General features: G+C 35.8%; 1 protein-coding gene across 1 annotated transcript in view; it reads right to left on the bottom strand.

The window, feature by feature from the left end:
- The window catches only part of cachd1 (cache domain containing 1), a 66,032-nt gene that overhangs the window by 22,227 nt on the left and 21,613 nt on the right, over positions 1-22,192 (bottom strand). The window contains exons 2-5 of the mRNA XM_052559494.1: positions 16,866-16,928; positions 11,710-11,858; positions 3,440-3,546; positions 92-218 (exon numbers count right to left, since the gene is read on the bottom strand). Of these exons, the coding sequence (XP_052415454.1) occupies positions 92-218; positions 3,440-3,546; positions 11,710-11,858; positions 16,866-16,928 (446 nt within the window). The remainder of the gene's footprint in view (positions 1-91; positions 219-3,439; positions 3,547-11,709; positions 11,859-16,865; positions 16,929-22,192) is intronic.

Below are 22,192 nucleotides of genomic sequence, written 5' to 3'. Positions count from 1 at the left end.
GTGAGTGAGTGAGTGAGTGAGTGAGTGAGAGAGTGAGTGAGAGAGAGAGAGAGAGAGAGAGAGAGAGAGAGAGAGAGAGAGCTCTTTGTACCTGCTCCTGTGCTCATATGTGCCCTTGCAGTGAAACTTGTGAGCAGGAAACACAGTGAAAATACCCTCCTCTGAGCTGAAGTACTGCCACTTGATCCCTGGATTAGACTTCAGGTTGTCTGCCAGCACTACAGTCAAAGAGAAAGCAAGAATAGTTTGAAAAGTTTGATATCTTTTGTATTACTCTATGGTCTTTTCTTGAAAAATAAATAAAAAAAATAAAAAAAAATTATTATAAAAGTTATCAACCAGTTGATTTTGTTATCCATTTTTTTTTCAATAACAATCACTACATGTCAAGTCATAAATCATTATAAACGTTTAAAGCAGAATGTTTCATAGAAACACTAGTATCTAAATGTCCCAAATTCTCAAAGACAATCATCCAGAACTAATTTAATATGCCATGCAGCATGGATCTATATGAATGGTGTGTGCACTTGAAGTAGGCAGCTGTAGGGTTCATGTCAGTTGAACAGGCCCCAGCTGTGTGACGGCCGGAGCCCAGACAAGCTGATCCTTTCCAAACACTCGAGAAGCACAGCGATCACCACTCTGCTGCCATCAATTCAAGTGTTTATTTACTTAACAGGAGCCGGGAAGTGAAGGAAAGTGGGCAAAAGAACAAGAAAAGACAGGAAAGGAAGGAATACAACAAAGAGAGGCAGTGGAGGCATTCAAAAGGGCAGAAGTCTGATTATATGTATGATCCTTTTCAGAATGTACTTTAGTAATACTACTTGGATATTTTACACCATAAATAAAAAAAAGGAAGAATATGTGCTAAGAAATGTCACTCAGGTCAAATAAATAACCTGCAATTCACCCTGCCGACATCTTTAAGTGGTTTATGGATTCAAAATGTTAACTCAAACAATACAAGGCCAATATTATATAATATAATAAAATATAAAACATTAATAAAAGAAGTAAAGGTTTAGAGTAAACACTAGCTTTAGCCTTTCCTAATTAATTATGACTTTCATAATTATGATCTAAAGTCATTACATTTCTGTGGAAACCTGCAAAGGAAAAATGGATGCTAAGCACGAACAGGCATCCCAACCACAAATGAGCCATCAATCCATACCCAAAGTATAAACAGGAACTTTACAGCATGCTGTTGACAGCTTTAAAAAAATCATACACATGTGCCGTCCCAGAGTGCTTAATCCTGTGTCCAGTGTTTAGAGCAGCTGAGAAGCAGAGTCATGACGTTACACCCCTTCATTTCCTCTATCCCTTCATTGCACTTTAAGTCTTCACTGAATGTAATATTTCTTCTCGCTTACGGTGCTGTCAATTTCATGGTTATTTTTAACTCCAAAAATCGTTGCATTTGCCTCTTCCTTACTTACACTCTCTCATTCAGCCAGTGGGAATGGCTGTGTATTTCAGTGACACTGAAAAGCTAAAAGTTGTGTCTGAGTAGGCTATGAGCCTAAATAGTGTGTCCCAAAACACAGTAAACTGCAATGGATTTCTCACGCTTTTGTGGCTAAAACTTACTCCAATCCCTTGAAATCAAACACAAGAAGAATTTGTGATAGTGTTCTGCAAGTTCCAGTCCTCCATAACATTTTATCCTCAACCTGATAAAAAAGTAGCATTATTGTGATGTCTTGTTCTAACAAATCAGTAATTGGTAAATCAGTTTTTCTTAACCAATTATCATTATTATTATAAGTTATTTAGCTTTTAAATCGAAGGCTTACTGTGAAACTGTAATGACTTGGCTAACGTTTTTCTTTTTGTAGGTTTTTTTGATGAACAGAAAGTTCAAAAGAAGAGCACTTCTTATAACATTACTATTTAATGGATCTTTGCTAAATAAATGTATTAATTTCTTAAATGTGTTGTGGTACTTTCCTAAACGCACAGCAAAGTCTGACACGGAAAAGAAGAAATTGTTGAATAAACTCATTATTTTTGTTTTCTTTGTGCACAAAAATGATTCTCGTGGCTTATTTAATTACGGTTGAACCACTGATGTCACTTGGACTGTTTTAATGATGTCCTAACTACTTTTTTGTGCCTTGAACATGGTAGTTGCAGGGTCAGAAAGCTCTCGGATTTCATCAAAAATATCTTTAATGTGTTCCAAAGATGAACAAAGATCTTACGGGTTTGGAATGACATGAGGGTAAGTAATTAATGACAGAATTAAAATTTTTAGGTGAACTATCCCTTTAATAGTACTTTTAAAGGGATAGATATTTTTCTATCAGCAACAAAAGTAGTACAACCTACTGCCTATTAAGTTGGGACGCAGTCTTATGACAGTCGGGGGAACTCTGACAGAACACTGAGAAGTAAACAAACTGAGATTTGAAGAAGAGTAAAGGGTGAAACAAAGGAGTGTGTGTGGGGGGGTGGGGGAGGTGTTGGGAAATAGGAACTAAACCTACAAACTAAATCAAAGACATCACAACACACAAACACAACATTATCTCTCTCACTCTCTCCCTCTTTTTTCTTGCTCTCATCACTCTATTCTCAAGGTTTTTCTCCCTCTTAATTGTTTTGTCTCTTTTCTCCCTCTTCCCCCCTCCTCCTCTTTTCATCAATGTTTAGACTAACAGGGATCAAACATGACTGATGACTGCCTGCATGGTTAGCAGGGTCAGTATTCAGTGACAAATGGAGGGAGAGCGGTAACATGAACTCCCGATGACTGCCTAACAAAAATAAGCATCTGTATGAAGATGAATTGAGAGCATCTGTTCTGGAGGGAGAGCCAGAACCAATCAGTTCATAAAGACGGTTCAAAAAACTATTCGACATCTCACTATGCACCATTTTAGATATTTTAATATCTAAATATATAAGGGGGGACCATGTGATTCAATTCATAAATATAATCAGATTATTTTAAAGAATTTATCAAATTTGGAGTCAGACTAACTACTTGATGAATTCATACAGAGGTTACTGAATTTACCGATTCGGTTGACAAACCCAGCTGTTGACACTGGCACAGTGTATAAAGTGATAAAAACATAAACTTCCTGATTAGTGAGGTACAGCAGATATAAAAGGGGAAAAGAGTGCAGAGGTACAAAGCTGTGGTCACTTAAAAGGGAAAGGAATAAAAACAGGATGAGAGGAGAGAAAATGAAGCATTTCCACGTGCAAATCAGCAAGGTCACGTATTCAACAGCCTTTTTCATTTTTTGTCTCACTCTAAAGGCCAAAAAATCTTTGAAGATTTGACGTCAGGAAAGCAATATTGTTCTTTGCAAATGGTTGCTATGGCAGCAGCTGGATAAGTGAAAATTGGCTTTGGGTTTTTGAAGCTTAGACAATGTGTGTGTGTGTGTGTGTGTGTGTGTGTGTGTTTTATACACACCAGAGTTGAGGTCTTGTCCTGGGTTGAAAGCTCGACTATTGACGGTAAGGGAGAGACGATCACAGCTGATGGTCTTCGAAACATTGGTGTTAAAATTACCATCAAATCTGAAATCAGACAGAAGAAGAAAAAAACATCAGTACAGATTATTTTAACCAGTGATAATTAGAAAGTGACACGGAAGAAAATACGGTCCAGCACTTGAGCAGTGAGTGTTCAGTTTGGTCAGGGCCTCAGTCATGAAGAAAAATGAAGCTGAAGTGTTTCTTATGCTGTAATAACAGCTTTTACAGTTGTGTGGTAAAACCCCCTGAGGAAAACTGCATCGATATCTATTTCTACCAGCTGCACAGCTCTTGTGCTGAAGATGAAAGAGAAAGATGGAGGGATGCAGTCTGAAGGGAGAGAAGAATGACGAAGAGCAGATGGGAGAACCCTTTTGATTTTATTTACAGCATCCAACACTTTTAGACAGGCATGAAGAGGTATATTTGTATATAAATATAAAAAGAAACTGCGCAAAAAAAAAAAAAAAAAACTGCACTGCTAAGGTTCAGTAAATTTGTTTAAATATTTACTGAAAAAATATTTTATTCAACAAACATGCATTAAATTGACTAAAAATACAGTGGAGAGATTTTTAGTGTTGGAAAAAAATATTTTATTTCAAACTCACTGTTCATCAAAAAATCCTGAAAAAAGTAACACAGATTCCACAAAAAATTAAAATAAAATTAAGCAGAACAGCATTACTGACAACAAAATAAAAAAAAAAAATTATTGAGCACCAAATATTAAGATTAATTAAAAAAAGTTTTCTGAAGGATCATGTGACACAGAAGACTGGAGTAATAGATGCTGAAATATATATCTTAAAAAAGCAAATAGTTATTTCAAATTATAATAACACAATATTTCTTTTTACTGTATTTTACTGTATTATGAGCAAAAAGGTTTCTAAATAAAATAAAATATTACCTGAATGATAGTGTACATATATAAATATAAAAACAGAAAAATATATAGATTTATACTAGTCTTACTATTACTTTTAAGGATGAAAACTCAAATTTATTTTAATTATTAATTTTCTGTATTTTTAACTAAAACCGTAACTGGTAAATTTACCCAGTAACACCCAGGTATTAATCCAATAATGCAATGCACAAAACACACTCTGACTGGCAAAAAAACATGTTTATCCACACCGCAAATAGACGAGGAGTAATGCAGTCTGACTTGCTTTCTCTTGCATAGTTTTGGTTTGAAAATGAGGACATCATTCAACCCGTCCATTTTGGCATTCAGATGGATTCACACTAAGGAGAGAATTTTTTGCGTGTACACACACACTCACACACAGTATATTGGAAAATCTTCTGTTTGGCTTGGCTGACAATAAGCCCATTTAATGTGCCATCTATGCAGAGTTATATGATTAGTTGCATATTGACGCCATTGATTAGTGGCACAGTGACCATTAGTGATCAGCAGCCCGATTAGATCAGTAATTAACAATCGTGAGTTTTGTCTATTCAGAATGTGCTCCAAAACAGATAATATTTCATAGCCGCCCATTATGCTGCGGTTTCAGGTCTCTGCCTGCACTAATCGAGCACTGATCTAAGCAGTGTCTCCAGAGATCTTGCACTGCCACACTCGCTTTCATCTCCCTTATGACTCTACAAAAACACTGCTGCACAAACACACACTATCTCTGTAACAAGCTCTAGCCATCATTTCCTCATCATTTGCCAACCGACTGGCAGATGCTGCACGTGTCTTTCTGTTCTTCTTCTTCACACAACACCCATCCTGCACTGCTCTCCCCTAAATGCATCGCTTTTGTCCTTTGCCACATGAACTATGCATGTTCTTTTCCTTCACCCATTACTAAAATAGTGTCTTTCTCACCGCCGGGTTCATTTCTATCCCCCATTATCGTCATCTCACAGAGCCGGAGCGGGGCTGCGGTTTGATTGACGGCTGCCTTGATGTGCAAAGTGCTTTGAACTTCAGTCATTTAATTCGCATCAGGCCCTAGTCATTAGAATTCTCCTTCAACACACTTTACATGTGGCGGCAAAGCAAATGTGCTAGATAAAAAATAAATTTGCAAGCTGCTTTGAATTTTACATCAGAAAAAAGACGGGAGAGAACGAGCAAGCAAAAGAGAAATGGGGGAAAGAGCGAGTTATGAAAATATATACTGAATAAAAGCTTGAGACTTATAGAGACTTGTTTGATTTCAGTTCAATATGCAAATTAACGGCTCTGCAAAAGCATTGAGAAAGAATGAGGAGAGGAAAAAAAAGGAATGAATGGAAAACAAGCCCTCAGGTATTGTTCAGCTTGCATGGTGTAAAAAAAACGTATCTGACCGAAAATAACCAAGAACTTGAAACACATCTGTTGTTCACTTCTAATTGCAGATTTCGATTTCAAAGCATGAGACTTCAATCGAATAATAAATTATCCCAACATTTAGGCCAACTAAAAATTCCAATCAAATGTTCATTTGATTCAGATGAAAATGAATTAAATAATTATAATGAACAATACCTCATGTCACAGTTACATTAGAAACTCGCTTTAAAAAAAGGTGTATATTACAAACAAATTACACAAAAAAATTTAAATAAACAATATTGGATTTTTAACATATCATGTGGTTTACAAAATGCAGAAACCAATTTACAATATTTAGAAATTAATAATAACAATATAATACTATAATTAACATAAAATTGTATTTTTTATTTTTATTTTTGTTCATTAGATTTTATAACTGACACAAGTGGGAATGAACACTTGCCCAAAAAAATGCTGAATAACCAACTAAGCTGATATTTTAGTTTATCAATAGAAGAAAAAAAAATCCTTTAGTCTTAAGTGCCCAAAGTAGTATTTTATGCTAAAAGTAAAATGGGAAATATTTAATACATAATATGTCAGATGAAAATTAAATGTAGGCATTGCAGCACAGTAATTCTAAATGAATGTTTAATCTGTGTCAGTACACGGTCATTAATATCTGTTTTTATAATACCATCTATGAGCAGCAAACACTTTTAGCCTCTTAATATTTAAACTAAGCAAAGTGCCGTCCTCATGTACGGAGATGAACTCCTCATTTAGTGGCACTTGATGTTTGATGGTGACAAGAACAAGTCCCTGTGATTCTAATCCACAGCTAATAAAGTGCTGGCAGATCGGTGACGTCTCGCCACGCGGCGGAAATAAGATGCACGTACCACTGCGGTATCAGCTCCGTCTGTCACACACACTCACACTATCAGAGCGGGCTTCATTAGCACAGCGGTCTCTGAGAGTTAAGAGGGAGGCTCAAGGGGGATTACGGGAAAAAGAGGTTCCCTATTTCGCCCTGCATCGATTGAAGAAAGCATGCAGTCCGGCAGAGCAGCGTTTAAGACCCCTTTATGGTGACTTAAGCCTCTCTTCCCGCTCCCTTTCTGTATCCCCCTCTCTCCCTCACACACACAGTAACGCCATCTTTATTAGCTCAGGCTCAGAGCCTGTCCAAACGGTCTGGCTCCAAAAGGATTGGGAGATACAGACCGGATTAACAGTTAACAGGGAATGACGAAGGAGTGAAAGAGAGAGGAAAGGAAATCAGGAGAATGAGAATTTGCTTGTGAGGGAAGAAACCCTAATCAAGAAATGTAAGCACTGGAAAAACAAAGATCCAAGTGAAATAAAACGATAAAAGAAATGTGATTATCTAAATTCATTGCCATAAAATTATATATATATATATATTTATATGTACATAGCCTATGTTGTAAACATCATACATATAGACTAGAGTAACAAGTTTGGGGTCTGTATTATTACAATTTCAATTATTTTAATATATTTTAAAATGTAATTTAATGTAAATTCAGCTTTCAGGATTCATTGATGGACATCCTTGAATATCCTTAAAAGGCTAAAAATGATACTGCTTCATAACCATACACGTGCAACATGATATTTAGATGGTACTTAAAGTACTTCAAAGAATATATAAAAAACTAAAAATAAAAAACATGGTATTTTCTTGTTTCTGGTGATAACAGTTGTAGCTAATCATATATGCATGTGGAGACTGTAGACACACTTTAACATCATTAGTTTTGCAGACCATCCTTTGGGCAATACACAAATGTAGCTTAACACTCCGCCGACTCTTAAATCCCCCCCAAGCAGAGAGAGAGAGAGAGAGAGAGAGAGAGAGAGAGAGAGAGAGAGAGAGAGAGAGAGAGAGAGAGCAGTCGATCACATGCGTCCTGAGTAAGGGGCTATTTCTAGATGGTTTCGTCACTGGTTAAGTGTAGCAGAAGGCAGTTGGGGTGAGTGTTGATTAAAGCATTCTCCTGTACCAGAGGTCAGCGCTCCTGGGAGAACAGACACCGCTGGGATGTATGATGGGGATGTGACATTGATATGGTGTGAAACATTTGATCTTTCGGCCGTGACTGGGCTTTATGAGGGCAGCTGAACTGAGGTCTGATAGAGGACACAATGCCGGAGCACATGTCATAAGCTTTAAATCTATAGAAACCTTGTCTGAAAATGACTTTTTTTTTATCTATTCATTCAGTTATTACATTAATCACAGCACAGGCTTTTTTGCATTCTCTCAAATAGAGAGATATACATTTATATCAACTCTGGGATGAACTGTGGGGTAAAGAGTTGCTATTACATTAAAAAACAATTAGAATTGCATTACAGTTTGTAATGTCAACCTTATGTTAACCTTAAGAAACCAATGTCCTCAGGTTGCCTTTAAACATATTACTAAAACATAATCCTGACAAACATTCTGGAGATGTTTTGGACGTGTTGGTTTTTCCCCCAAGCAAGTACACAGGAGCTACACTAAAATTCCTAGAAAACATTATCAAGATGACCACTGAGTTAACTGAAGAACAACTTTGTTGGATACGACATGTCACAAGATCTCCCTGTGCTGGCCACCATAAGGGCGGACCACCCTGACACAAAATAACATGACTTTTCTAGAGATCACTGATATGTCTGATGTATCACGTAAGTATACGGCATTGTTAACCTACTTGTCGAAAGTGCGGTTCATTTATACGGTGTAGAAAAAATGTACATTATATTGTTCATCATGCTGTCATAATGAAAGGCTTTTCAAAAACCCACAAACAGGATGTAACATGATAATATCAAGATGGTGTATAGTGCATTCCATTGTTACGAAAACTTGAAGAGGTGGTTTAGATAAACATCGATGAGCTGATTGGGCAGGTGTGTGAAAGTTTAAGCCAAATGATGTGTCATTCATAAATACATCAAGTGTTGTCTTGTAGGATAAAGCAGCTCATAGCTAGCTCTTTTATGCGTTTTCATCAAGCCTCAGGTGATACTCACAATGCTTTGACTTTTATACTGGACACAGGATGACATAATGGAAAACCTAAAGTAAACTTCTATTTGTAGTCTTCTAAATGCCTACTATAATTTTACTCGGAGGTGGAAAGACTACAAAAATATTCTACTCAACTAAAAGTACCATTACATTAATGAAATTTTACTTAAGTACAAGTAAATAAGTACCAGTCAAAAAATCTACTCAAGTAAAAGTAAAATGTAGCTCATTTAAAATTTCCAAAAATAGTTACATTTTTACAGTGGGAGTCAGGCAAAAATGGGACAGGCCAAGGGTGTCGAACTTAGCTCCTGGAGGGCCACAGTCCTGCACAGTTTAGATATAACTAACACCTGATTCAGCTAATCTAATCATTTAGGCTTATTAGGAAACTACATGATATGTGTGCTGGAGCACGGTCAGAACTACACTCTGCAGGGCTACAGCCCTTCAGTAACTGAGTTTGACACCCCTGGGATAGGCCTATTAATCTCAAACTAGTTGTTTTTAATTAAAGGAATCGGTTATTTAGAATAAAAAGACATTTGGGCTGTTAACCAGGAAAATCAGTATCAAGAAACTCAGCTTTTCAATGCAGACGAAATTCAGAAGCTTCATCGGAAGTGGCATTTAAATGTATTTACACAATGTTTAGTGCAGGATAAGATTGCATTTAACCTGCAGCTACAAATGAATGAATAATGTTTTGATATACAAAACATAAAATGTTGAATACTCATTTGAAATTAATAAAAAAAAATGTTTACTTTAAATGTGAAATGAAAATGGCCAGTATGTGTCAGCAAGTCACTGTTAATAAGTGAGTCATTGCGACTGAACCGAATCATTTAGGTTGATTCATTGGTTGATTATTGGTTGATTCATTCAGGAACGAAACACTGTCATGTTGTTTAGAGACGCAAAACTGTGCTTTGGTGGCTGTGTTTGGAATATTTTTTTGTTGTAGAAATGCAATATGGTGTCTAAAACGCAAGTCACTTAATTAACTTGTTTACTACAGTTAACTTGGCATTCTTTGTGTGATTTTGATTTACTATATGAAATGATATATATAAATTTTCTGCCCCTATATCTTCAATTTTGTAATAATTCTAAATGCATTTTACAAGACTGAATCACAGTGAAAGAACGCACTATAAATGTGTGCACATCATTAAAACAACAATCATTATATTATCGCAGACGATATATTGAACACTCCGCACCACTGTTTTTTTGGCTAATTTGTGCAAAACCTCTTGATAAAATGTCAAAGCTTCATTTTAACCACCAATGCAACGATTCAATTATTTAGCTTACCTCTACATGCTTGCGAAGGGTTGATGTCTTGCCGAGATTTTTTTAGCTTCTAGTTTGGTCTCCCTAAGTAAGCACAGCTTATACTGCATAATAAAGCATGAATATGGCTTCGAGTTCAACCTCAGAATATGACGGGGTTTTGTTTTCAGCGGTGTCTGCACCACTAACACCTGTTTTGTCCGTCTCCATCTTTCTGGTGATTTTAGCGCCAGTTCAACCTTCTGCCCATTATGTACTGCAGTAGTTTCCAGGGATAGGTTTTATTTTATTTTTTTTTACTCAGTAATTATGTGTTTTAAAAGTACAATACTTCAAACAAATATACTTAAGTAAAAGTAAAATTACAGATTTTAAAAATTACTTTAAAAAGTAGAAGTAAACAAAATAGCTACTCAATTACAGTAATGCGATTAAATGTAATTCGTTACTTTCCACCTCTGATTTTACTTCCCTTCGACACATCGTAAAAAATGTTTCTGTGCCTCAGGGACAGAGACATTTTTCAAAAGTCTTTTGAGAACAGCACCCTTTTTTTTTCTTCACTTAATCTTGAAGGAAAAGACTAAAGAAAAAAATTAAAAAATAAAAAGAGACCAAGATCTGTTGTAAATTAATTCCTGTGATTAATGAATTTTCATCAGTCATTACTCCAGTCTTAAGAGTCACATGATCCTTCAGAAATCATTTGAATATTTTGACTTGGTTCAAGGGGAAAAAAAACTGCTTACTTTTTGTAAATAAAAAAATTTCTAAACTTTATACGGCAGTGTAAAATTTATATTTTATTAATTTCCACTATCAGGTCTGGTCACAGTTTAAACATTTATAAATGATGTTTCCAAAGACTGTGGGAGCCTTTTTTTAATCTAATCTATTGAATTATTCAATTTTTGCCAAAGTATGCAGAAGCATGGCTTCTCTCGAGGCATACTGAACACATTAATAGAATGTGATGCTAAAGTAAATGTAGAGGAAGAACAACCTAATAATAATTAATTTGTATAACCAGCAGAACCTTTAAAATGTCAAATGATAGTGAAGGGATGCAGAAAATAAAAAATATAAACTGATAAAGGATGAAAGAGACATAGCTGAGAAGGTCAACAGATGATGGAGAACATCCATTCGGACAGAGATAAAGAGTTGCAGAGAAGATGAAAAATTCAGAGAAGTAGAGCCAAACACATGAGTCTGGATGTGTGAGAGAGTCGGTCAGACAGACAGAAGGGAGGGACAGTTAAGACACAAAGCAGACAAAAGATACAGCAAAAACCCTGCAAACTGCAATGGGAGAGAGAGATTAGGTTTGAAAGAGTAGTCTGACAACTAAGCTAACATATCATTGCCTTTCAGTGATTTAAACAATATTTGTGGCATTTAAAAATGCGTTCCTCATTCACATAAGCTTAGTCACACCCATTACACATGCACACAGTAAAATCCGTGAGACAAGTAAACTACAATGACGCATCAGATTCACAGATTTCACAGAAAGGTGCTGTGGAGGGAAAAAAAGGTCAAATTAAAGGAGTAATAAATGACTACTCACTCCATCATGGAGGGAGGGATGGTGCAGCAGTCCTGGATGGCTGTGAGGGGGGACGTGAGGTGGGCTGTGTAAGAGGCTTCCACCACCTGCTTGTTCCTGTTCACCACATCCAGGTACCGGTTAAACTTCTCACGGATCTTTTTTGCCAGCTGAAAACAATAAAAACAGATGTATTCCTATCAATGCACATCAAATTTCAACAATGTCTCCCTGATGAGTATGTTACCTCTAATTTGAGATTCAGTTTCGTTCACCCAAAATGAAAAACCTGTCTTCATTTACTCACCCCCCTACTTCTTCCAAACATGTTTAAGTTCCTATTAGGGATATGCCAGTATCAAATTTTTATGTTGCGATTAATTATACTTAAAATGCATTCCAAACTCGGAATAATTTGTAATATAAAATTATTCACGGTTTTTAGAAGTGCCCACAATAACAACATCATGCATATTCATTACCTTGATATATCCCATTACCGAATACAGGCACATGTCTAGCTCCTATATGTGACCCTGGACCACAAAACCTTAAGTCTTAAGTCGCTTGGGTATAATTTTAAGCAGTATATTAAAAAAACATTGTATGGGTCAAAATTATTGATTTTTCTTTTATGCCAAAATCATTTGGATATTAAGTAAAGATCATGTTCGATGAAGATATTTTAGTAAATTTAGCTTTGTGAAAGTGGCTGATTTTTACAGTTTTTACAGTTAAACAACAAAGTAGCTTAAATAAGAATGGTACTTGAGGTAATTTGTGAATTACCATAGACTTAATAAATATAACTAAATAAAACAATTTGCAACCATTATTGTCATTACACTTGTATACAAAACTTCATATTATGCTTGTTATAGATTATGTGACGTCACGTTCACTACTGCCGGTGGCAGCAGACCATAAATAAAAAAAAACAAAAATTTATGATAATTTAATTAAATAAATCAACCAATCAATAACAATTATACAGAAACACTTTAATATTTATGATTAAATATATTTTAATTTAAACAATAAAAATAATCATTTATTTTCAGGTTTCCAGTGTAGAAGTTAGAAGTATAGACTGACATTTTTGAGAATTGTCATTTTGGTGCCTTTGGTTTGAGTTGACAACTAGAATGCACTGCTGTCCTTTTTATAAACTAATAAATTAATCAAATATTGCTTTGATGTACACACTTCCTGCTTGAGAACACCCTTTCCATTATTCCTGTGAAATAAGATGAGATTAATTCTATTACCAAATCTAGTCCTGCACTCTACATCAAAGAGAGCATAAACTAACCTTTGGAGACTAGTAATCGATCACTATTAGACATACATTGTCAGCTGCTGCAGTGCCACAGGCATCAGGAAAATAGTTTAGTGCTATAAGGGAAAATGGAGTTCATAAACCAGGTTTCAGAAAACTGGGATGTTGTTTTAGCTTTGGGTCTATACTGCACTTGTGTGAAAGAGTTACGGCTGTTTAACTTTGTTTCTGTGAGCTCTGGTTTACCCGTTGCAGACTGGAGTTCCCTGGAGAAAGTTATTAACTAGAGCAGCAGAGTTCCTGCCACATGAGCCACTTTCATTTCACCAGATGTTTTAGTAAACCAAAACATATTCACACATTCAAAGCATCCACTCTTGCATTAACAACAACTTTACATAGGACTTGAATTAAGGCAGAGTCAAATGATAGACCTCATCCTCCAAGTCCTGGATTGGAGAAATGTACCATTACCCATTAACCGTGAACATCCAATAAGCTGCCTGTTTCATCCATTACTGCTAAACTTCGATGTTATTCTCTCAAGTTCACAATCCAAGGGAAACATTCCCACTTCAGACACGTCGGAAAATAACCTTGAACCTAATTTTGTAGAATCTCATCAAACTTTCAAGCCTTGAAAGACAACTGGAAGATAACTTAAGGTTATTGTAATCAATCCATAATATCAACTACATTTTTTTAAATGAAAAATTAAACATACAAGCTAAAGTTAATGTCAAAGAAATTAGCGAATTCATAAATATCTAATAACAAACTGTGTCAAAATTAGTTTGGGTATTTCACAAGGTCTGTGTCCTAACTCATTAAAATGGTGGTATTAAAGAAAACAAAACAGGCTTTATTTGTTTTTGTGTACCTACAAGACATGGACCTGATCCTAATTGGAGCCGTTTTCCACTGGGGTGCCTTTCAACTTGCACAAACGGCAGTGCCAGGCCTTCATTACCATGTGTGCGCTAAGACTGGCAGATGTTGACAGCATTGCCAAACGAGCAACTGATGAAAGTCAGTTTTTTTAGAGGAACCCAGAATAATGGGATTTGTAGTTACAGATCTAAAAGTTTTATTTTATAACCTTTACAATGGTAAACAGAAGAAGTACTAGAATGTCAACTAAAACAATAAATAGAGCAAAAGACAATACAAAGCAGTACAAAGGAAAGATGAGCAACCATACTGTACATTTGTTTTTGTAATTTGAACATAAAAAAAAAAAACTGTAAAAACCTGTCAATTGGTTAGCATTTATGTTAAATGTATACAGTGAATAACTTAAAAAAAAAAAATAGGTTGGTATATTAACATTACATTAGTTAATTGAATGTTTTTACAGTGAATTTTGCTGCCATCATTTTTATGGTATAGTTCTGGCAACCGCAGCTGCAAAATAACGGCAATCAAAGCGGTTACAAAATACTGCACATATTTTTGGCTAAAATGGAAGATTGATTCACTTTGGCTTTCCTTGGGAAGTTCAAATGGGCTTTAGAAGGTTTTTGAGTTTAACTAAAATAATGTCTGGTTAAAACCACTTAATGAGACATAGACATAAGTTTACATGCTTGACTTTTATATATTTTTTATTTTTTATACTTTCAAGAACACGTAATGGTTTAAAAATCTGAGGTTTTATTCAATTTAACAACAATTTTTATTTCCATATGCTTTATTCTACAACAAATAAGAATTTCATTTGAACACAAAATAGATATAAGTGGAAAAGTTGTTTTACATGTTCCACTTAAATGTAACACTTCAATAAGTCTGAATCTACTCCTCTTAGTCAACAACACCAGCGGCAGGATCCAAAATAGAGGAGTAATCATTTTAATTCTTCGTCTATATCTCCTTCCTTTTTTACTTGAGTACATCCAGTGCCAATTAATGAGAAGCAACAAAACAGCATTATAGCATGACAAAGCCTGAGTCACTTCATAATCAAACACGTTCAGGTCTCGATTCCCTCAGCAGGCAGAACGGTTTATCAGCGTCTACCCCCAAAAACCCTGTTTGGAAATTAGCTGTCGAGGTGTCGCTAGGAAAACCTGCCAGCGATCGGCTTAATCTCTCACCAGCAGCCGGTAAATAGCTGCAGGTGAGAGGAACGAGAGGGAGAGAGAGAGAGAGAGAGAGAGACAGCATATAGGAATATGTCACACAAAAGAGCTTCGCTTGGCACGGAAACCCAAGTGAAGAGTAACAACCTGTCCGTTCTTGCTCAGGGCGTGTGTGTGTGTGTGTGTCGCTGAGAAACACATTCATAGGGTACGAGCTCAGTTTCTGCCACTCATGCTGATTTGTTTTGAGGCTGGTCAGAACAGAGTGTATTAACATTGAAAGCTCTTTATGCCTTACAGCAATAACAGAAGCTGGAGAAGGCAAGAGGGAGAGGCCCATGGCAAGAATAAATCACACTTGTGCATGACAGGCTTACGGTCTTATAACTGACGGAGAAAGAAAAGAAATTCATTCCCACAGTTTCAGATGGAAAAGTACTGAAATTAAATTCCATGGTTACTCCGACCTAAATTATCGTTTTTAGCTGTGATGATACAGAGGAACACACTATATACACAGTTTTGCTCATTAATGTACCTCATCCAATTAATAATATATTTTCGAGGTAATAACTTAAAAATGAAAATTGAATGGATCATAAAAACTGTGTGTTTAGTTTGAGAGTATGCTTAATAGATATATGGACTATATAGACAAAAACTACAACTTACTGATTCTCAAGAAGGCGATGGACACAATATTAAAGATCAAGGGTATTTACACTTAACAAATGCAATTGAATTTAAATAATAATGAAAAGTAAAATTGTAGCAAAAAATAAATCAATAAATAAAATAAAATGATTTTGAGCAGATCAAAATCCAACAGGGTATTAGGATATATAGGATATATATATATATATATATATATATATATATATATATATATATATATATATATATATATATATATATATATATATATATATATAAATTATTTGCAATAAAGTAGTTCTTTAAAAATTCAAGCACAAGCCTTGTACAATCTCCAAGGAAGCTTCTACAATTATTCATATTTAAATTTCTTAAAACACATTATGCATTGCATACAATCTCCTCAAACAATATTAAAACTTAACAAGATATGCTGTATGTGATATTGGTTATTATTATACTTTGGTGTGATGCCCAATCATTTGGTTTGATTGTGGGGAAAAATAAAAATAAAATAAAATGAAAATAAAAGAAGTAAAGAAAAGTAAATCATCATAGCAGAAATTTTAAACATCAGTCAAAAGAATTATCGCAATTTGGTTCACAAAAAAGATTTTACAAAATTATGTGATTTAATGTTTCCCATATGTAACCATTTTACAAATGCTGTGTACTCACAATTACAGCATTAAACCTTGAAAACCATGACAACATAACTTAAAATAGACATTCATGCCAGGGGTGTAATACAAATAATTTTCCTGTCTTGTTCCGTTAAATTTTATGTATATTGACAGACAGGCATGTTTGTAATTGAACAAGCTCTTCTCCTAATACCGCTGAGTTTTTAATGGTTTCTAATCAGAGAGTTTTGATCATGGGCCAAAAGCATTTATGTTAGAAAGAGCTAAAGCATGAGCAACCATCTTCTCATTTCTCTAGAGCTTGTTAGGGAGGGACATGGCGCAGTCAATAGAGGTTGGGAATTAGTGTTTCAGCAGTAGAAAGCACAAAGATGGCTTCAAAGACAGCAGACAGCAACTGCAGAATTTTAATGGGTGTCCTTTGCCCCTCTAGACCACACACACACACACACACACACACACACACACACACACACACACAGAGCACTCAGTATCAAGGGATGATGAGGCGTAACTCACCTGCTGCACCTCTGTTTCACCGTTTGAAGTCTTCTCTGTATACACAAAGGAGTTGAAGATTCTCTGTGTGGGAAAGAAGAAAGAACAGTTGCTGAAAGCTGACAAATAAAAGTAAGGAACTGCTAGACTGAAACAATGAAGAAAATGGCAATGACAGGTAGAATATCCTGCTGAATTTATCTGTATGCACCATAGGGGTGTGCATTGGCACTGCCCTCACGATTCGATTCGATTACGTTTCACCAGGTAACGATTCGATTCAATTCGATTCTACGATGCATTGCGATGCATCAAAATTCTACTGCACACAAGGCAAATTTTTCATCAGTCATGAGGCAATACAAGCAGATATTAAACAGATTATATTGGCTGCTATGTGTCTCCAGTCTCTTTGACATAAAAGTTATTAAATTTGATTAAATTAAATTAAATGTAATTAAATCAAATTAAATGGTATAGGGTATTGGATATGGCATTTTCATACCTGAAAATGAAAACAATCAAAATCACTGCTTTCAGTAAAATAGCAGTTCTAAGACAGGGCACTTCCTGAAGTCCTGTGCAAATATTAAAATAATAAGTAACACTATTTTAACAACCACCACCCAGGAATAAAAATATTCAGTGCAACAACACACAGTAACCACTTATTACTGTGAAACTTATTTCAAGTAGTTATGTAAAGTGCAAACTATTCTCAACAAAACAGCAGCTTAGCAGCTATATGACAATGACAATTATATATGCCTGCCCCCTGATCCTACCATCACATCAGCTGCATACAATTGGTAGCCTATACCGGGGCTCAATTGTTTTAAGCATGTGGCAAAACCCCACATTTTCTACCACAGAATAGGGTCGTAGATTCGTCGCTATAAAACATGCCACCGATCGTGTGATCCTCTTTGCTCTCTCGGAGTTGTGTGGCAATGTTGACACTAGCAACTCATCAATTCTTGGCTGGGATGTGTCAACTTCTTGTGTTGTTGTTGTTGAAGCTAACTCAGGATACCAACGATCAACATGGTTCGTGAAGTTAGTTGTATTGTCAACGTCCTTAATTTTAGTGTGGCAGATTTTACACACCGCGTAAGACTTGTCTAGTTTCCCATTCACTTCATAAAATCCGAAATGTGCCCAGATGTCCGCTTTCCAAGCTTTGGGCGCGTTTTTAATAATCCGTCTATCACTGTCATCTCCCTTCGCCTCAGCCATCTTGCTTGTTGTTGTTGTTATTCTCCCGGAACCGGAAGTATTTAAACTTCACAGCGTTATTGTCCGCCAGAAAATAAACAGTGACATAACCGATTATGGCACTTTGCCGCATCGATGCTGAATCGTTCATGCCCCGCATCGCGATGCATTGCCGAATCGATTATTGTTGACACCCCTAATGCACCAGGACTTTTGGTTAATGACTTTTCCAGTAATTTTTTCAGTAGTGTTATAGTAGCTTGTAGTTGTGTTCAAAATAGTGTAAAACAGTTTTCCAGTAATGAGCTACTTTTCTTGATGAAGCACAAGAACTGTTTTTAAGGTTACATTGTCTTGCAAACATAACTTGTGTGAGCTGTTGCTAAACATTCTCTCTCAAAGGTCTGATTAATTCTAGTAAATCAGTTCATTCGAAAGAATCAATTAAAAACAACTCACTGATTCACTCACCGACAAACTAAAAACGCACTGATTCAGTACTGACACTATTTCTATTTATTGTGAAACGTTTAACCATAAATAAAATCACAGGTCGTGGAGAAAATGTGTTTTATAAGTTCTAATAAACAGCCACTATGTTAACAATAGGCATGCTAATAAGCAACGAGTTAATAGTGAGAATTGGTCCCTATACAAAAGTGTTACTGTAGCCTTTAGTTTAGCAAGCTACAGATTCGAAGTAGCTTTCCTTAACATTATGAATAACTGATGATAATAATACTAACTATATTTTCATTCAAAAGTGCGGGTAAATTCTTTGGTGTTTCTTTGGTGTTTCCAGAAATCACAGCCTTCAGGTGGATTTCAAGTTTCATCTAGTCCCTTTTACCTAAATGTACAATTGCATCATGTTTTGCCAACATGTTGCTCATCATAGACACAAACACTAGATAGCACAAAAGCTCACCTTATTTGCTTAAATAAGACTGCAGATGTTTTGCATAAGCCTCGATTCTGGGCTAAATGAGCTATGGAAAATGTAATATTTCTATGTCCACACCTTACCATTGTAAACCTTCCAAAATAGCCTATAAGCTCAACAGTTCCTCACAATGACGATATTTGCTCTTTGCGCGCCTCATTACCATGGCAATCCTGACACGGAATATCACTGCGGAATGTGTCATAACACCTTGATGAATTCCTACCCCTTCCAAAAAAAATCCCTCACCATCAGGAGGACTGATGATCTTTAACACTTAAGAAGAGAAGAAACTCTTTTAGTCAGTGTGAAATGTGTCTGAGGTCAGGGTGGTCACCCACATTAAAGATGATGAAACGGGCACATGTCCGCACTCACCTAAGACCTGGAATTTCATCACGAGTGCATGTTTATAAAAAGCAAAACAAACTCTGGGTGATGTATGGATGAGCCCCACCTTTGTGAATAAAGCTCCAGACACTAAAGCTGTGGAAAGCTAAGTGAAAGAAGAAACTTGTCATTTCAGACCCTTCTTGTAAAATAAACACAGGCACAAACACAAATAGAACAGCGGGCACCAGCGCGGGTCTTTCCCCGGTGTGGTGGGTTTGTTTTTCGAGCTGCTTCGACGGCTTTCAAAGCTTTACCCAGGCCAAAGAGGAATTTCGCAGCTTATAACTTGAGAACCCTCTCAACAAACGTGAAAACTCTTGAGAGGAAGGTCTTTGAGGTAGGAAAACTGATTAAAAAAAAACAATAAAAAAACACAAGGCACTAAACTATTATTATGGTTCCAGAATTTCACCTAAAGCTTCCCTTACAGTCAATTTAACCGCACTAAACAGTGACTGTGTTTTGTAAAAGACTTGAATGTTTTGGGTGTGTGAATATGTATCTTAATTTTCATGCGATTAATGGCTAATGCTTTTGTCATGGTACTGAAATTTAGTTGCAAAAAAGTATTATCCAACTATAACAGGTTTAATCACTTTCTTTTAAAAGAAAGAACTGAAACTTTACATACAATAAAGTAGGTATGCACGATTAATTGAACGCGATAAATCACAATTAATCAAGTAAATCTTCATCACCTGCTTTCAGGTGGAACAGCATTTACTACACAAAGCCGTAGTTCTCTGACAAGCTATGCAAAATCGCATTCATAATGGCAGACTATATAATTGTAGGATTATGAAATCGATTAAATTGTACTCTATAATGAAAGCTGTTTGTGTATCTTATATATCTTATATATTTCATTGTATTCTAAGCATGATAATGGCTATGCTGATTAGCATTTTATTATAGATATTCTTTATTATAATGAAAATTATAATAATGAGAACTCAGATAAACCATATATTGCCATAGCTGTATTTTTATTAGACACGTTGAATCTATGAAAGCAGTCAAATCTTCGGTTTATTTCGCTGCAGCAATAGGCACTTCCTGAATTTCTTCTTCGGGGCATATTTGGATTTTTAGGTTTATCCCCCTCGTGAGAGCGCCCTCTGGTCTTTGGATGGAGATTAAGTGCTGATCACAGAACTGTGCTTCACTGTGCTTCAAGATTAATGAATGTTTAGAAGAATGCTTCATTGGCAGTTTATGTTAACTAATAGAGCCTTAATGTAGCCTAAAGTGTTACTAAACAATAAAGAATCAAAAGATTTTCAAACATTATCTAGGGCAAGTTGCCTAGATTAAAATGTAAAAAAGTTGGAAAACAAATAGCCTATTAAGTCTAATTATTTATGTATTTGTTGCTGTGATGAACACCACTGTGAAAAGATAAATCTGAATGGCTGTTTAAACCATTTAAAATACATGCTTTGAAGTAGTACAGCTGCTTTGTTTATGGGGTTTCAGGGTAACGGCTGCATTTCTACTGTTTAGCGCCATCTGCTATCAGACAGTGAAAGTGCACTTTCATGCAGAGTGTCTTTCATGTGTTCTGCCATGCGCTTCTCATCCATGCTTGTTTTCATGAGAGTGTGCATATGTCTTTCATGTAGCATACAGCAGTGTTTTGCACTGTAACCAGTTGATGGGGGAACTATTCTTCAAATTGATTCACAAAATCTGATTAATTTGTAATAAGTATTCACCGCATTTTGAATTGCCCACGATAACAAATTGTGCATATTCATTACCCTGATTAATCACATTACCGAATAGCAGCACGTCTAATCACAGTAAAGGCTCCCAGATTATTTTAAACAGCACGTAACTGAAAAAAGACTTTACATTTAATGAATCCATCGATGACTATAAATAACTCACAAATTAGTTTGATTTAAATCATAAGCCCACAAGCAAGCTCAAAATGGTTTTGTGAATCTTTTTGAGTCCTCTAAATAAAAATGTAAACATTAAGGCTGTATTTTTGTTACCAAGCCTCCCATTGTCCACAAAAAAAAATTGAAGGCCCCATTACTTTTCTACCTATTTGTGATTTTCTGGATGAGGAATTTCAGAGCTTGGCATAACTGGAAATTAAAACAAAAATGCTCACTAAGTTTAAATATTTAGATAATTTACATGAATTTTCTAAGTCTATAGATTATTTTATTTTTTTAATTAGGCTGTATCAAATATCTAAGGTTTTTAAGATTTTGGTAAGTAATCATAGTTCTTGTTTTGTCTTATATTAAATCATTTTAAGTCATCTTGAGGCCCCCTGTTTGAGATGAAATATTATGACAAAAACTGGTGACTAGAATTTTTGCAATTATTTTTGCAATTGTTTAGTCACATCTGTGTGATCACTTTAGTCTTGGTCTGTAGACCTGCAAAAACAGAAAAAAATAGAGTAGCATTAAGCTATGCCACCAGCAATACTCAGTGCCTGAACTATACATAGAGAAGACTCTTCAAGCCCTCTCCAAGTTTGCACTATCCACCGTCTAATCCTCACAGACAAGTTGACATCAAAATGAATGACTAGCTATAGGATTTTAAGCAATAACATACCGCCGTTCAACTGAGTGGGGACAGAGAGGCCTATATGCAGCTGCTTTGGCTCAGAATTTGGTGTCCAGGGTGGTTATTAATCTCGTCAACCCCAGGGTTAATCTTGACTGCAGATGAATAGATGTCTGGAATGACTGAACTTCATGCTGTCTTTGATCCAGGCTTGCCAAGACTCCGGCACTCCCTTCAACAGAGGCACAGCAAGGGAGATTGACTA

The sequence above is a fragment of the Carassius gibelio genome, chromosome B6 (genome assembly GCF_023724105.1).
Source record: "Carassius gibelio isolate Cgi1373 ecotype wild population from Czech Republic chromosome B6, carGib1.2-hapl.c, whole genome shotgun sequence".
Classification (NCBI taxonomy): domain Eukaryota; kingdom Metazoa; phylum Chordata; class Actinopteri; order Cypriniformes; family Cyprinidae; genus Carassius; species Carassius gibelio.
This window is presented reverse-complemented; position numbering and strand designations above follow the sequence as displayed.